This window comes from Microcaecilia unicolor, chromosome 3 (genome assembly GCF_901765095.1).
Source record: "Microcaecilia unicolor chromosome 3, aMicUni1.1, whole genome shotgun sequence".
Lineage (NCBI taxonomy): Eukaryota > Metazoa > Chordata > Amphibia > Gymnophiona > Siphonopidae > Microcaecilia > Microcaecilia unicolor.
The window spans coordinates 72,802,390-72,820,644 of NC_044033.1; the positions used below are offsets into that span (position 1 = coordinate 72,802,390).

At 40.9% G+C, this 18,255-nt stretch overlaps 1 protein-coding gene across 1 annotated transcript in view; it reads right to left on the reverse strand.

The window, feature by feature from the left end:
- Window positions 1-15,919: 15,919 nt before the first annotated feature.
- PROX1 (prospero homeobox 1) overlaps window positions 15,920-18,255 on the reverse strand; it is a 141,910-nt gene continuing 139,574 nt past the window's right edge. The window contains 1 exon segment of the mRNA XM_030196041.1: window positions 15,920-16,493. Within this exon segment, the coding sequence (XP_030051901.1) occupies window positions 16,308-16,493 (186 nt within the window). The 3' untranslated portion in view covers window positions 15,920-16,307.

An 18,255-nucleotide genomic window follows, 5' to 3' on the forward strand; every position in this document is an offset into this window, starting at 1 on the left:
CCTTCTTGTGCCTTATTTGTTCTAAAAATAGGTCTAGACCAAAACATTGACATTTTCACCCTAGACGTTTTGATTTTGTTTCATTATGGTTGTAAAATGTCCAAGTGTTAGGAACGCTCCAAGCCCACCCTCATTCCACCCCTGAAATACCTCGACACACCCCCTTGTGATTTGGATGCACTGCAGCCAAATTGCATAGATAGACGTCTAAATGCTAATAAAACAAGCTAAACTCTCCTTACTGCAATTCTACTGCGTTATAATTACAGAGGAAAAAACTTCAGAGCTCCGCCTTCACTTTCGATGTTATCGCTGTGAAGGTTTCACTATCCAGAATTCACACCCTGAACATCCGTTTCTATAGTGCGAATTTCTGGGGGGCTTCTTCATAAGTAAAAAAAACCACAGTAGAATTGCAGTAAGGCGAGTTTAGCTTGCTTTATTAGCTTTTTGAATTGTATTCTTTAGCAAGCTCCAAGTGATTACTGAATTAATAGATAGACGTCTGCAAGATTGGTTTCGAAAATACCGATTTGGATGTTTTGAGAAGGAAACATCCAATACTACTTTATGACACTTCTTTGGATATATTTCTGTTCTGAAAATGAGCTCCATAGGCACCTATATTGTCTTTATGAAATAGCACTGTAATAGGTAATTGGTACCTACTTGGACTTCCTATCTAGACAGCATGTTATAAAATTACCATTGAGGTGTCACCCTCAAGCAATTACCACAGCGTTGTTCCCTCAGGGACTGTGAACATTGTCTTCTCTTCAGCATCTCTAAGCTCCAGCTCACCAAGGGAGTGGAAGAATTGCCTGGGGGATCAAACCAAGGCCCTTCTCCATAGCAGGGTACAATACTTAACATCTGAGTTACAGGGTCAGTTGAGAAGCTGTCCCCTAAACAAAAATCTGCAGCTAATAGACATGTTTCCTAATGTATAATTTCAGTTCAGCACAAGACAGGGTTATAGGGTCAATCCTGCATAATGGCCATGATTTCAATTTCATACCTTCACAATAAAAATGTATTTATTTATTTTAAAAATGTATACATTGCCTAACTCCTAGGCAATTTACAAAAAGACATACATAAAAAAACATAAACATCTGTTAAAACACACAATACAAACTCAAAATCATAAGCAAACAAATAATACTGCTAATATTTAGAACACTCAAAAAGACACATTTCAGAAAAAAATGATACAGGCTGGGCCAATAAGCTTGTAATTAATATTTTATTCAGCACAAGCTTGCATATATACTGCACATACATTCAGTTCAGAGAAGATGGAAGGCACACAAGGCAATTGAACTACTGAATTCTTTAAGTGGTACAAAGCAAAAAAAAAAAAAAAGTAAAATTCGGGAGAGTATACAAAAGCTTAAAATACATAAAATAAAAATTCCCTCCCCCTCCTCCCACTCAGTTTTGTTTCTATTTAAATTTAGTAGCTGCCAAGCTAGAATTTTCAAAATCAATTGTCTACTGCACCTTTCTTTTCCTTATATGGACAGGGCAACTTATTGTTTTCATATCCATTAATATTACAGTACATCCTTGGTAATACAAAATTGTACACCTTCATCAAATAAATTAGGATAAATTAAACCAATAAATTATGCAAAGTTTTCAGAACAGACAATAACAACAACAAACAACAACAGAACTCCACAGTCGAAATTGTCTCTAGCTGGAAAAGGAAAAATAGAATTGATTTATCGATTCAGTTATTTGACTATATTCAATTAAAAGAGCCTTTACTAGAAAAAATCCCCCATAATAACGCTATTTACAAACATATTGCTAAATAATATAAAGGCAGTGTGTTTTTGTCATGGTTCTAATTATATACAATTGGGTTGCCACTGGGACCATATCAGTTTAACCTCTGAGTCTTCCATGAAGCATCAGGAGACTCCTTTTCAGGTTGTCAGTGTGATCAAGTTACCATTTTTTTTTTTTTTAGGATGGGTCTGGGTACAAGGATGAAAGTCTAAATTAACTTCTGGAATGAGAGAAGAGCCCATCCCACTGCAAAAATATGAGCAAGGATTCTTTCACACACTTACCCTCATCTAAGTACTTTTGCATAATTTGTGATGGCGGTAAGTTGGGTGAGACGGTCGACTTGGATGAAGACATTAGAAAAGCGGTAATGTTTCAGGTCTCACTTACTGCCCTGTATGAAATTCCTGGGAAGATGCAAAGGTTACGCAACAGATTGTTTTTTTTTTAAATCCCAACTCTTAAATAAAGAGCATTTCCATAGTTTCAATTTATAGATGGTTCACAATTTTACAGGAAACAAGACCCGTGTTTCCTTGCAATAAGTGCAATATGGTAACCGGAACTGCTTACTCATGCTAACCAGTTACATGTTTCTTTTCAGGGGAGCTTTCTGAAAACCATGCCTTAAGAAATTTATAAATACACAGATGAGACCAGAAAGAAAAAAAAGCACTCAATACCAATGAGCGCTTTCTACAGATAACATACATTGCAAAGTGGTTTACCTTTGACAGTTCATGTACAGACTATATCTGGTGGGGGCTTGAAAAACCACTTTTCATTTCATGACTTTTTCAGTGCTGCTGGTGAAAAATATTTTTATTTTAAAGCCAGAAAATATCCACCTTTATTTCAGTCATATAGTATCTCATGAGGAACAAAAAAAAAATCAATTTTGCTACTTTTACTTCATATCCACAAGAAAAAAAGAAAGGAAAATCTGTCATTTTACAGAACCTTACACCTGATGCTAAATAAAAGACTGCATTATTCCTTAAAAAGTAGAAAGCTGAATTCTCAAGAATGCTTTCAAGTATGTATGTACAGTTAATGTTCCTTATAAATTCAACAGATCTCCTGCCTTACGCAAGATTAGCGTTAAAATCAAATATTTACATTGCTTTATAAAAGTTCCCCTCAGCTTCACATATCCACCCATATACTCAGTACAGTAACAAAAAGAAAAAAAAATAAATTCTGAAAACACTTTTAGAGAAATAATACCCACAAGGCATAAAACAATTCTCAGGAATACACGGGTGAACAATTCCTTAAATAATGACTAGAATCCTAACATCTTTATCATTACTGCCAAGCATTCCCATCAAACAACCAGAGACACAGTAAGAATTACAATTTTTGCAACTGCAAATAGAATATTCTATTCATAAAACATAAAAAAATGTCTAAAATAGGCTCTTATTCTAAACAGGAAAAAAGATAAGCTTCCCACTTCACTCATATATTTATATATTTTATTTAAAGTATGTTTGTGTGTGCGCATGGATGCATACATATATTAATCATATACATACACCCACAAACACTGTATGAAGTATTGCTTCAAATACTTTTCATTCAGCTAACCACAGTTACAAAAAAAACTGGTTTTATTATTTTCAAACTTCGAATGCTGCTCAAACAGCTGAGAAAAAAAACAATAAATTTGTGTTTATCAAACAGTTCTAAAAATTCCTCATCTTCAAAAACGTATTCTCCAGTTGTGTTTTCTTTTAAAGACACACAATATGCATAGCTAAGTTGACATTATGGTAAACAGTTGAAAGAAAAACTAGCATTTATTGCAACTGTAGTAATTGAACAAAAAATCTGAAAAAAAAAATGAAATTGTAAGCCACGGAAGGCACAAGGACAATTATACTTGTGGGACAAACCAGTATTTTGAAGGGATTCTCTCAGTCTGCTGGTGTTTTAAAGTCCAGGCACAAACTATATGCTCAGGAGATCAGGTGAAAAATAAAAAGGGGCAGGCCGATATTCAGGGTTATACGTTCACTGGAAGCTGGTAAACATGTATCTTCACTATCCACTGTTTTTTCTTTTTTAATCTAAGGTAGATATGGCCTGATACTATTCATGCAAGAAGGCGTCAGATTTGGAATAAAGCAGAGGTGCACTAGAAACTTAGCCAGACAGCAGCAATATCCAGCTGCTATGCAGATTCCACTTTGGGGACTTTTTACTAAACTGTGTTAAGTGCTAATGTGCACTTAGGGACCCTTTCACTAAGCCGCATAGGAGCCTACGCATGCCCAATGTGCCTCAATTTTGAGTTACCACCTGGCTACCGTGTGGCCCTTGCGGTAATTTCATTTTTTGATGCACATCCACATATTTTTATTTTCTGGTGCACATGTGGTAATCAGGCGGTAATCAGCATTTTACGCTCGTAGACCACTACCACCCGGTTACCGTGTGAGACCTTACCGCTAGGTCAATGGCTGGCGGTAAGGTCTCAGACTCAAAATGGACGCGTGGCAAATTTCATTTTGCCGCACATCCATTTCAGCAAAAAAATTTTAAAAAGGCATTTTTTACAGGTGTGCTGAAAAATGATTATGCGCGCACCCAACACAAGCGTCTACACTACTGAAGGCCATGCTTCAGAGTGCCTTTGTAAAAGGGTCCCTTAATGCAGGAAAAATGGTCTAATGCGGGAAGCGTTAAAGTATTCTGCGTTAGTTTTGCTATTTGCACGCTAAGTGTGGGATATATTTTTTTGGGGTGGGGGTGTCTCAGGGGCGAAGAATGAACGTGGAAACACTGGATTCTATATAGCCGCCTAGCATTCCCTGCCGAAATCAGGCATATTCTATAAGAAAGCGCGTAATGTAATTGGCTTAACAAGCCAAACAGTGTTGTTAACAGCACTTAACAAGCAATAATGAACACCAATTGGCAATAATTAGAATTTACGTGCACAAGTTCCTAAGCATATTCTGTAATGCACTGTGTCTAAATTTAAATGCGCGCAGGCAAAAAAAGGGGTGTGGTTATGGGCAGGGAAAATGGGTGTTTCATGGGCGTTCCAAAATTTGCGCGCTTTGATATAGAATATGACCCTCTGCACCTAAATCGATGCACCGGGATTTACGAAACATTTTTGTTGGTGTAAATGGATGCGCGTACTTTTAAGTGCTAGGATTTTAACTGAGTATTCTATATACCACTAGGTGCCGCTTAGAGAATACGCTTAGGCAAAAATGTTTTCCGTGTGGATTTTTTTAAGTGCCATATATAGAATCTGGCACTAACTGATTAACACTGACTTAACACAGTAGCCCTTAGCACTTCCTAAACAGGAGGTGATCCCACATTCATTTTTTAAAAATAACTGTGCTAACATTAGTGCACGACCAGATATTCAACAAATGGGAAAATGTGTATTTTATGGGCTGTGCTAGAAATGGGCTTAGTCCCACATTAGGCGATGCTAAGCCACTTTACTAGATCAGCTTAATAAAAGGGCCCCTTATTGAACATCAGGCCTAAACTAGATTGACAGAACCAGCACAGTGACCACATTATGGGGCCCTTTTACCCCCAGATTGGGCGTGCAAATTTGTGCAAGGATCCCAGATCCACGTAGAAACTAATTAATGAGGCGTTAACAATTAATAATCGGTGCTAACTGGCATTCATGTGGAATTACACGTGGATCTGGCCTGTACCCTGCAATGTTAAGTTAGTCACAGGAAGTGTGCCAAGCTGCTATTCTGTAGAGGATGCACCGTGCAGAGTGACCTTTACAGAATACTATTTTACCCCCCTGTTTCATAAGCTGCGCTAGCGGCTGCCGCGTGGCAATGCCGACACAGGCCATTCAAAGTGAATGGGATGTGCCGACGTTAGTGTGGATCTTCTCAGCACCAAACTTTGGGTGACATTTACTGAGTCCAGCCCTTACTGTGCGTTAACAGTAAAAATGAATGTGCAGGTCGTGCACAGGTTGTGCAGTATTATTTTTTAGGGGGGGGGGGAGAGCTGCACATCCCCTGCAGTTACTGTACTGAAAAGTTTTTTTTACAATGTGTTACGATTATTTGCAATTAGCGCAGATGAGGGAAGAGAGAGGGAGATAAGCTGAACCCAGGAGTGAAGGAGAAGGAGGAAGAGATGCTGGGCAATAGGAGGGAGAGAAAGAGAGAGAGATGTTGGATAGTGGAAGGGAGAGATGTTGGACCAGGGGTGGGAAGGAGGGAGGAAGGGAGCAATGCTGGACAATGGGAGGGAAATAGGAAGGGAAGAGAGAGGGAGCGATGGTGGACCAGGGAGCTGGCAGTAGGGAGGGAGGAAGGGAGAAATGCTAGACACGATAGGAAAGGAGGGAGAGAGGAAGAGATGCTAGACCACAAGGAGGGAGGACAGGAGAGAAAAGAGGTGGGACATAGAGATGCTGGGGGTAAAGAAGAAGGGACAGCAGATGCCAGGCTATACGTAGGAGGAAGGAGAGGAAGAAAATGTTGGGCTACAAGGGCAGAGAAAGGGAGATGCTGGGAATGGTGGAACTTGTGGTAAGACTGTCCCTGTCAGCAAGGAAAGTTGCTTTTGGCAAATTACTACTCTGATACTACCACTTCCAGGATCAATATTCAGCCAGAGCAGTGACCATAATCATTTAAGCACTGACAAAGGCACGTCATATACTTTTAAGCAGCTGCGCTGAACATACATATAGGAACCTTTTACTGAAGTGCGTTAATATGCAAATTAGCATGTGCTGTTGGTGCACAAGTGCAGTAACTGTTCCCCGCACTGGCTTAACAGCACGCGTTAATTCACGTGTTATCTGCATGCCATGTTAGGGGGTGGGAACTGGGCAGGTAATGGGCGTGGAATGCATCTGCGCTAATTGCAAATAATCGTAACACATTGTAAAAAAAACTTTTCAGTACAGTAACTGCAGGGGATGTGCAGCTCTCCCCCCCCCCCCCTATTTTGTATACATAAGTTTATGTTGGTTTTGGCGAATTAGTACTATATACATAGGCATTTATACTCAGATATATTACTTTATATTTATTACTAGTAACGGAGTACTGATATGGGATTCCTACATAAGCCTAAAGGGGTCGCTACGAGTGAGCTGGTACATGACATTCAGCTGCACTTAACCAATTAGTGCCACTGAATATCGCCGCTAACCAGCCATCCTCGAACTGGCTAGGTTAGGGACCGACAGGGGGCGGAGCAGCAGCAGTTTTTGGTCTGCTAACTAGCACGTTAACTAGACAGCAGTCTATCGGCCAGTGCCATGGTTAATTTCTGGATCAGTGGACATACTCTGATAGTCAATGTCATGAGCCACAGATATCCTGGCATTGACTATCCGGTGTTAGCTCAGCCCGTGGCCAGAAGTGTCTTACCAGACACTTACCGCTGCAGTTGAATATTGACTCCAAAATTTTTTTTGCTGGTGTAAACTTTGTTTTTAATGCTACAAATGGGTGGTTTTTTGCTTTCTAGGCAATACAATAAGTTCACTCCACAACTGATATTTTCTACTTACAATTTTGTAAAAGTATCCTTCTATTTTTTAGATGCACTGGGAGGCACATAGGTAGTATGGCTATAATGTAGTGAATCACCTCAATAATTAAAATACCAAGCTATAAGATCTGCTGTAGGAGCTGAAGCATACATGAAATTCCTATTCTTAATTTCCCCTAATGGAGGAGAGGCGTAATGGTTAGAGCAGCTGCTAATGAGGGAAACCAGGGTTCAAATCCCACAGGAGTTCCTTGTGATCTTGGAAAAGTCATGGAGTTCTCCTTTACCTCAGCAGCAAATTTAGGGGCCTTTTTACTACAGCTTGGTGAATGCTAACAGACATTAGCGTGTGCTAAGTGACACGTGGCCCATACGTGTAAAACAGGATGCACAGCATTTAGCATGTGCTAAGCTTTACTAAAAGGACCCATTAGGTTGTAAGCTCTTTGGGGGACAGGAAAATACTTTACCTAAATGTAACTCACTTTGGGGTACAACTGAAAGGTGTGAAGAGACCCCCCCCCCTGTAATTTTTACAGAAATTATGGGGATCTTTTATTAATGTGTACTAAGCAGTTAGCATGTGAATTAGGGCCTGCTTGGCAGTTAGCACATGCTAATTCACATGCCCACTGAATAGCCTATTATGGGGCAGTAAATGGTCAATGCAGTCATACTTTGAACCTGGCTGTATCTGTAGTCAGTACACTTACTATGCAGTAAAGACTTTTTTCTGGCTGGTAACTGTATGGAAAGAAGATGGGAACATCTCGCCACTTAATGCACTGGATTTTATATACATAATTGGGTACTAACAATCAATAATTGAAATTAATTGAAATGTGTGCACACATCTGGCTGTGCACTACTCTATAAGGCATGGTGCCTAACTGTACTAGCATGTAGCTGAAAAGGGGCGTGGCCAGGGGCAGTCTGAAAAGTTGCATGTGGAACTTTTCAGAACGCGACCTCAGACTGCCTAATTTGGGGCTCCTTTTATGAAGCTGCGGCAAAAGGGTACCTGCGCTGGCGTCGGTGTGTGCTTTTGATGTACGCCGAGGCCCTCTTTTACTGCGGCGAGTAAAAGGCAGGTCTTTGTTTTTTCAGGACATGGAAATGTGGCAAATGAAGAACTTGCTGTGTGGCAATTTCGGGGGGGGGGGGGGGAGCAGTTGCTGCCACCTACTGAGGTGGCGGTATGGGCTCCCATGCTAACCCGACAGTAACTCCTCCTTGCAAACAGGAGGTGATAAGTGCTCCCGCATTTTTTTTTGAAGGTACCATGTGCTGAGACCATTAGCACATAACCTGCAAATTTAAAAACAATTAAACCCCTAAAACAGCACTACATTAAATCTGGGCTTAGAGTGCGGGAAAGTCCCACGTTAAAATGCACGAAGCCCAGAATTTATCACATTTTAGTATAAAGGCACCTATACCCCTTAAAAAGGATTGAAAAGTAGGCACATGCCCCCAGATTGGGTTATATATATCCAATTGTGTTCAGTTTTGGAGGCCGTATCTTGCTAAAGATGTAAAAAGACTTGAAGCGGTGCAAAGAAAAGCTACAAAAATGGTATGGGATTTGCGTTGCAAACCATATGAGGAGAGATTTGCTGACCTGAACATGTATACCTTGGAGGAAAGGAGAAACAGGAGTGACGTGATACAGATGTTCAAAAATTTTAAAGGTATTAATCCGCAAATGAACCTTTTCCAGAGACGGGAAGGAGGTAGAACTAGAGGACATGAACTGAGGTTGAAGAAGGGGAGGGGGGGGGGGGGGCAGACTCAGAAGTAATGTCAGGAAGTATTTTTTCACAGAGAGGGTGGTGGATATATGGAATGCCCTCCCTCAGGAGGTGGTGGAGATGAAAATGGTAATGGAATTCAAATATGCATGGGATAAACACAAAGGAATCATAGTAACATAGTAGACAACGGCAGAAAAAGACCTGCACGGTCCATCCAGTCTGCCCAACAAGATAAACTCATATGTGCTACTTTTTGTGTATACCTTACCTTGATTTGTACCTGTCCTCTTCAGGGCACAGACCGTATAAGTCTGCCCAGCACTATCCCCGCCTCCCAACCACCAGCCCCGCCTCCCACCACCGGCTCTGCCACCCAATCTCGGCTAAGCTCCTGAGGATCCATTACTTCTGAACAGGATTCCTTTATGTTTATCCCTGTTTAGAAGGAATGGATCCACGGAATCTTAGCGGAGATTGGGTAGCAACACTGGTAACTGGGAAGCAAAAACCAGTGCTGGGCAGACTTCTATGGTTACTATGATTCTGTATAGGTCACTCAAATTTAGGCACAGATCCCAGATCCACATGTAAACTAAATAGTCAATTAAGCTCTGACAATCAATTATTGGTTTTAACAAGCACTTAACTGGCAGTAATTACAGTTTGCCCTACATCCTATTTTATAACATGGACATCTAAATTTCATAGTGTGCAACTCATAAGAGGGTGGGGCCATGTGAGGGGCATGGGCAGGTGAGGGGCGTTCCCAGGAATTTGGCACAATGTTACAGAATGCCTGGAATTGTGTGCCAAACTGCCATCAGTTGGGTACGAACATTTAAACCAGCTGTTGGCAGGCATAAGTGCTTGTGCCCACAGTTAGGTGCAAGAAGCGTGCCAAGGTAGAATTCCGGAAAGAGTACAGAATACAATCTTAGCACGAATCATAACGACATCTAACTTTGGGTGTCACACACTGAATCTGGCCCATGGTTCACCACGTATGTTTATTAGAGGCATTAAAAAGGGACACTTCTCTGAGCGTGCTCAGGATGAAGAGGACACTTTTAAGCACCTATTTATCATTTTCCTCCTCTCATCGGTCCTCCAGCAGAGGTATGCTACATGGACAGATTTTGAGAACTTCACCCAGATTTTCAAATGGAAAATAGCCAGGTGGTTTTTGAAGATCCCTCCCCCCCCCTCATATTATGAATCAGATACGACTTGCATAGGCTTCTGTAAGATACCTCACTACAAACGTCCACATCTACTTGGCTGCCTGGACAGAAGAAGATGATTTTCTGAAAGAAGGATCCCAAGTAAACTGCATCTGGAAATCAGGTTGTCCAGTAGGTAGACATACGCATTTACAGTTAGGCCAAGTAAAGGTCGATGTAAAGTTAGTAGAGTTAAACAGCCTGACAGCTATAGGTGTATCTTTTGGAAATATGAAGTTTGTACCTATATTTAGCATGCCCCAAAACATTTCCACAATGGCTTCTTTATATGTATATAGCTGTGCCCACTAGGATAGCAAAAGACTATTTTCATACCTGCTGAAGATCCAGAGTTAACTCTATGGGGTTCATTTTCAAAATAAAGAAAGACATCCAAAAAAGGTCATAGGGTGGTAGATAGATTTTTTTCTCTCAAAAACAACCAAGTTGTGATTTTCGACAAGCTAGTTTTAAACATTGTTTTCCACAGTTCATCCAAATTTCAAGGGGACGTGTTGGGGACATGTTTTGGGCGGGACCTGGGTGGCACCAAAAGGCAGATGTTTTTCTACAATAATGAAACAAATGAAAACGTCTAGAACTAAATTTAAGATGTTTTTGGCTAGACCTGTTTCAATCACGAATAAGTGACCAAAAGGTGCCTTACATGATCAAATGACCACTGGAGGGATTAAGGCATAACCCACTTACTCCCCCAGTGGTCACAGACTCCCTCCATCCCCCTACGATGTGACAGTGACAGTACATACAAGGCTTTATGACAGTTTCAGATATGATGGCCATTCTTGTTAGAGTAGCAAGCAGGTCCCAGGAATAGCCTAGTGGTCGGTGAAGTGGATGCAGAGAAGGGGACCCAGGCCCATATTCCACTCTAACTGGTACACTTGTGGTGTAACGTGAGTCCTCCAAAAACCAGTATATACCTACTGTACCTACATATAGGTAACACCTGCAGGCTATTGTAATGGTGTACAGTGTAGGTTTTTCTCTATGATTGGAAGGCTTACCATACAATATAAGGGGGTTATGATGAGATGTGTACCTGGGACCTTTTATGTGAAGTCCACTGCAGTGCTTCCTAGCCTGCCCTACTGCTCTGCTGGGATCTCTATGTGTCCAGTCTACTAAGAATGATGCCCCCCCCCCCGACATCCCATTGGCTGGTTTTGAGGTGGTTTTCTCTTGCATGTTTATTTTTTTCCCAAAATGGTCCCAAAAGAAAACACACTGAGCACAAAACATTTAGAAAAAGGCGATTTTTGACGTTTTTCAGGTTTCAAAATGGCTATGTTCCCCACTCGATTTTTAGACGTTTTTAGCAAAATGTCCAACATCAGACTTAGACGTTTTCTCAAAAATGCCCTCTATATGTCCCAATCGATCAGTCCAATCACTTCCTAATGGCTCACAATTGTACCTCAGGAATTCTCTAAAGAGTAGATCACATCAATCCCAAGATATTTCAAATACAATTGCTATATTGCCACAAGACCTCAGCGGCATCACTCAGGGCTCAAACATCTCTTAACCACCAAGTTTGATGTACCTACTTCGTCATTGGTCCTTATCAATTATCGTCACAATCTTATTTTTACTTTATGTATAAAAATCAATTTTAAACTTTATATATAATTTCAATACGTCATTTATCTTAATGTTTAAATGTCTCAATCGGCCAGGGTGATCTCCACCAAAAATGCATTGCCAAATTAGCTTTTTCAAGATCCTATGTAAAGCTGGGGAAGAGATGCTACCGGCATTGTCTGGGGATGGTCCTTGAAAAATCCAACATATCCTATGTCATTTCATATCATTAGCAAATGAAAAAAAAAAGAAATTAAGAAGAGTCTTTTACCAAGCTGCAGTACTGTTTTTTTAGCATGCACTAAATACTAGAGACGCCCTTAGGAATATATGGGTGTCTCTAGTATTTACCACAAGCTTATTTTAGCGTACACTAAAAATGCCAGCGTGGCTTTATAAAGGGACCCCCTTAACGTTTTTTTTGTTTGCTGAAAATAGTGCATAGTCTTCAGACAGACTGCACACTCTTTCAAAACAGCAAGCACCAGGGGCGAACTGATTGGGATTTGGGCCCCCGGTCAATAAAGGATATTGACCCTTAACCACCTATCTAGTGATTAAACTAGATGGAGGCTAGGGGAGAGTGGGCCCTCTACTGGTGTGGGCCCTTGGGCAAGTGCCCTATTGTCCCGATGGTCAGTCCGACCCTGGCACGCACTCCTCTGAAAGAATGCTCACTATTTGCAAAAACAGCACTATCTTTCAAAAAGTGGGTGCCCTCTTTCCTGATGTGCATGCATGAATACAGAACACACTTCAAACGACATTGCTCCCTCGAGGACATAAAAAGAAAAAAAGAAAACAAAACAAATATTCACAGAAATGACACAGGAAATGACATAAAATGATGTTTTTCTGGCCACACACCCCTGGTATGTAGTTAGCGAATGAGTTAGCACACTCTATCATGCCACGATGGGAATGGATACCATGGCTGTGCACCAATAATTACCGCACCTAATTCACATCCTAACTGCTTAGCACCCATTAGTAAAAGGGCCTCTAAGTCTTTGAAAATTGACCTGATTATGTGTTATCAGTGACGTGCTACACCTAACTGTGGGTGAAATTCTACAACCGCCTATACTGGTGAAAAGAATACACATACTTTTCACTGTGTGACCTTTGCAAGATTTTCTAATTAAAACAGGGGTGGGCAACCGCAGTCCTCGAGGGCCACAACCCAGTCGGGTTTTCAGCATGGCACCAATGAATAAGCATGAGATCTATTTGCATGCACTGCCTTTGTTGTATTCATTGAGGAAATCCTGAAAACCCACCAAGGTTGCAGCTCTCACAGACTGAGTTTTCCCACCCCTGAATCGAAAGCACACATGTATTTTTACTATGAAAATTATCCCAGAAAATCTACTAACTTGTAATCCCCCCCCCCCCACCACAAACACACACATACACACACACAACTCTGTAAAAATGTGGCTTTTAACAAGATACTTAATGCAGAGTGAAACTGTTGGCAGTCTATCCCTGCATTGCCCATGGAACTCCACAGATCCTGCCAGTGCTTGAATGGAATGACAGGGCATCCTAGGATTGTGCTGTTTAATTTAAAGTCAGCAGGATTTTTAAGGCTTTGTGCTGACAACTGCTTTCACACACTTCTGCCTCTCAGCAGTATTTGTAAATGAAGCAAAATTGCAATGATCAGGTCAGCTACAGTGACACTGGTAGAGGATGAAGCCCTCAAAGTTGAAATACCTTATTTTCTAATAAGGAAATCAAAGAAATGGAAATAATGCTGCTCTGGGTGGCCCGTGTATTTCGCTTTACTAATTATTCAAGCTGTACAGAACAATTCAGTCTAGTCAGTGAACTATTTGGGGTAATAAATTGTTACTGCGTCTCTACAAAGTGAGTCAGAGATGAATGGTTCAAATGTAACGAAAGGGGGAAAAAATCAGGCCAAGCAATCAACCAATCAAATAAAAACACTGCAAAATCGCTGTCAAAACAGGAAATATAAAAATAGTGCCTCAGGAGGGGATGCCCCGAAAATCAATAGCATGCTTTCTGGCATTTTCCTATAAGAGTAACACATGTTTTGTACCTGAAACAAGCTTTTCCCATTACAGGGCCACTAACAATTTGGTTGACACTCATTTCTGCTTCGGAAGAGATACACAGATATATCTCCGATTGCAGAAATCATTTACTTATTCTTACATCTCCATTTGAATTTATTTCAAGGCAAAACTTCTCCGAGTGCATTTTAGCTTTCAGAAGCACTGAACTGGGCAAATGTGCGTTATTTTCTATAGTTCCCAGAAGCTCTAATGGGGGTCTACAGACTAATAACGCATGCTATCGAGGGAGAGCGCTGTCATGAACAGACCTGCTATTTGCAAAAACAGCTTGGAAAATATAAAGAGATGGGTGCATGTTGCAATTCCCAATTATTCTGGGTCAATTTCTTATTCTATAAAGTTAATCTAGGAAACATCACTTTTAAAGGAAATATTTCATGTGAATAGACAGCAACCTGTATTATGCAGAATGAAAATGCACTGCTTCCAAATCTATGATGCAATAGCCATATAAATGTGACCCTCATTTGCCAACCACCACGTAACAGTCTGTATTTTCTTTTTCTCTGTAGAGATGAAAACTCTTTCTTTAAGTAAGCTGATCCACAGATGTATACGCATGTGTATATGTATGGTGCAGAGAAGGGCAACGGAAATGATAAAGGGGATGGGACTACTTCCCTATGACGAAAGGCTAAAGCAGCTAGGGCTCTTCAGCTTGGAGAAAAGGCGGCTGAGGGGAGATATGATAGAGGTCTATAAAATAATGAGTGGAGTTCAACGGGTAGATGTGAAGCATCTGTTTACACTTTCGAAAAATACTAGGACTAGGGGACATGCGATGAAACTACAATGTAGTAAATTTAAAATGAATCGTAGAAAATCTTTCTTCACTCAAAGTGTAATTAAACTCTGGAATTCATTGCCAGAGATTGTGGTAAAGGCGGTTAGCTAAGCAGAGTTTAAAAAAAATGCTTGGATGGCTTCCTAAAGGAAAAGTCCATAGACCATTATTAAATGGACTTGGGGGAAACCCCACTATTTCTAGGATAAGCAGTATAAAATGTTTTGTACTTTTTTGGGATCTTGCCAGGTATTTGTGACCTGGATTGGCCACTGTTGGAAACAGGATGCTGGGCTTTATGGACCTTTGGTCTTTCCCAGTATGGCAATACTTATATATATAAAATCAGAATAATGTGCTACAAAAATTGTGCATACGTTACTGGCCTCACCCTGCAGGAAAAGTACATGATTTGTGCAAAATTGCTTTGTCGTCAATAGGAAACTGACAATTTAATCAATTGTGTCGGGCACCACCATCATGAAAAAAGTTTGAGAAACTAGGTTTTGTTTTATTTTGGCACCATTTTTGTTACGTTAGTACCAAACTAGATTATATAAAAATTGTTTTAGATAACAAGGTACTTACTCTTAATCCAAAGACCCAGTGGTATTAATGGACTCAACTCAGTCCGAACACTGTGTGAACTTCAAGATCAGTCATACTGTGCTGTGACATTAATCTTGCTTGGCCAAAATGAAACATTGCAGTAAGCAAGAAGTCTGACAGAAAATAATTTTAAAACAACCCAATAATGCCCTTAGGGGTCCTTTTCCTAAGGCGCACCTGCGCTGGTGCAGGCTTGTGTTTTGGACGCACGCTGGTCCATTTCCTGAGCACCTGGAAAAAAAGGGACTTTTTTTTTATTGTGCTGGAAAGTGGACGTGCGGCAAAATGAAAACAAGTGCACGTCCATTTTCGGCCTGAGACCTTAACGCCGCCCATTGACTTGGCAGTAAGGTCTCATGCTCTAACCCAGGCGGTAAGTGTCCAGCGCACGCCAAATGCCAATTACCGCCGGGTAAGCGCCCTGCGGTAGAAAATAGAAAATATTTTCTACCACATGTTTTGGGCCTGAGCCAAAAATAGAATTACCGCCCAGGGCATACGGTAGGTGGGCGGTAGTGCCAATTTGACGCTTGTTGGACATGTGTAGGCGCCTACGTGCTTTAGTAAAAGGGACCCTAAATTCCTAAAACATGATTTATGCACCTCAAGCTTTTATCCCTCAAAATTAATCACATTTAGAGACAGATACACTTCCAATTTTGTGGTTAGACATGTGGCCCTTAGAATCCTCACGCTAAGGGCCATTGGGTACAAAGCAGTCTGTAGGAAAGTAACAAATCCATCCCCCTATAACAATTGAGCAGAACAATGAAATAAACAATAAAGCAGGTCCAAGAAGGATTACACACAAGATTTCCTATACAATATATGTATAGCCAGACTATATACATATATATGAAATTACAATTTACACACATATCATTTGGGAATTGAAAGAGGGCTGCCAATCACAAACGCTCTACTCATGAAGAAGTTCTTGTAGGCAGTTTGGGGATTTAAAAACCTCAGGGACTTCACTGTCCAGCTTACAGATGACCTTGTAAATGGCCTTCTTCCAGGAAGGATCAACATCTTTGCCTGCAATAATGGCATTGAAAAACTCTCGTAATGTGATCTGAGCCACTTCCAGGAATCTCTCCGGAACCTGCTGATACAAGGAGACAATGGCATTAGGAAAGTTCTCAGTTTCAGGTCTCCCCGTTTCATCAAACAGGATTCAGCAGCAAGAGGCAACTTACACAGCACCTGCATTTTCTAAATATGGCAGACAGCTTGCAAAGAATTTATACCAACACTTGCTTACTTTGTAGCTTTTCAAGGTCTGTCAAACTGAAGCTTGCTAAAAAAAATAATCCATTGTTTGCATGCTGGAGATATTTAGTAAGAAAAAGAAAGGAATTATATTCAACAAAAGCTGGGTTCCTAAATTTAGGATCTATTTTCAGCCAAACTTAGCAGCCCTTTTAACAAATAGCAGTAAGGCCCTGATTTTGCTATTAATTTTGCCATTAGCTCGTGGCCATTTTAACAGATTAGCATGTGAGTCCTTACGACCACCCATTATGTAGGCAGTAAGGGCTGATGTGCTAGCGCACACTAATTGGTTAATGCATAGCAGTGTAGCTGTGCTAACCAATTAGCACAGAACACACCCATTCTCTGCCCCCAAACATGCCTCCTACACCAAAAAATACATTTTATTTTTAGCTTGTGGGTGGTGTGCGCATATGGCAAAAGGGCCGCTAACTTTTCAGCTAAAAATTCATCTTAATCTAACCCCCTGATTACTAAGCCACGCTAGGGGCTGCTGTGCGCTAATGCCGACACAGTCCATTCACTTTGAATGTGCTGTGTCGGCATTGTTGCGCAGCATAGTAAATATGGGGGGTTAGAAACTTAAAAGTGATGCTTATAAATTTAGACCTGCCATTCATCAGTACATAAGTAATGCCACACTGGGAAAAGACCAAGGGTCCATAGAGCCCAGCATCCTGTCCACGACAGCGGCCAATCCAGGCCAAGGGCACCTGGCAAGCTTCCCAACCGTACAAACATTCTATACATGTTATTCCTGGAATTGTTTCCATTCAGTAGTGGTTTATGGACTTGTTCTTTAGGAAACCGTCTAACCCCTTTTTAAACTCTGCCAAGCTAACCGCCTTCACCACGTTCTCCGGCAATGAATTCCAGAGTATAATTACGCGTTGGGTGAAGAAAACTTTTCTCCGATTTGTTTTAAATTTACTACACTGTAGTTTCATCGCATGCCCCCTAGTCCTAGTATTTTTGGAAAGCGTGAACAGACGCTTCACATCCACCTGTTCCACTCCACTCATTATTTTATATACCTCTATCATGTCTCCCCTAGATTTATGAGCCTTAGGGTAGATAGAAGAAAGGGCGTCAAAAGTCGGGCGCAAAATAATTGACCACTAAGCAAGTATTCCAGGACAGTAAAAGCTGGGCACTGAAGCCATCATAGAATACTAGAATGTTGATATTTCAACACCAAACCTTCTTACGCGCCAGCATTTACTCTGGGATCCTTTTACTAAAACGTGTAGGTGCCTACGCATGTCCAATGCACGCCAAATTGGAAGTACCGCCCAGCTACTACGTGCCCCGGGCGGAAATTCCATTTTTGACGTGCGCCCAAAACACGCGGTAGAAAATATTTTGTATTTTCTACTGCGTGGGGCTTACCCAGCAGTAGTCAGCAGTTTACGAGCGCTGGCCGCTTACTGCCTGGTTAGCGCATGAGACCTTATCGCTAAGAAAATGGGTGGCGTTAAGGTCTCGGGACGAAAATGGTTGTGCGTTGGTTTAAATTTTGCAGCACATCCATTTTCGGCCACAAAAATTTTTTAAAAAAGGCTTTTTTTCCAGGTGCGCTGAAAAATTGACCT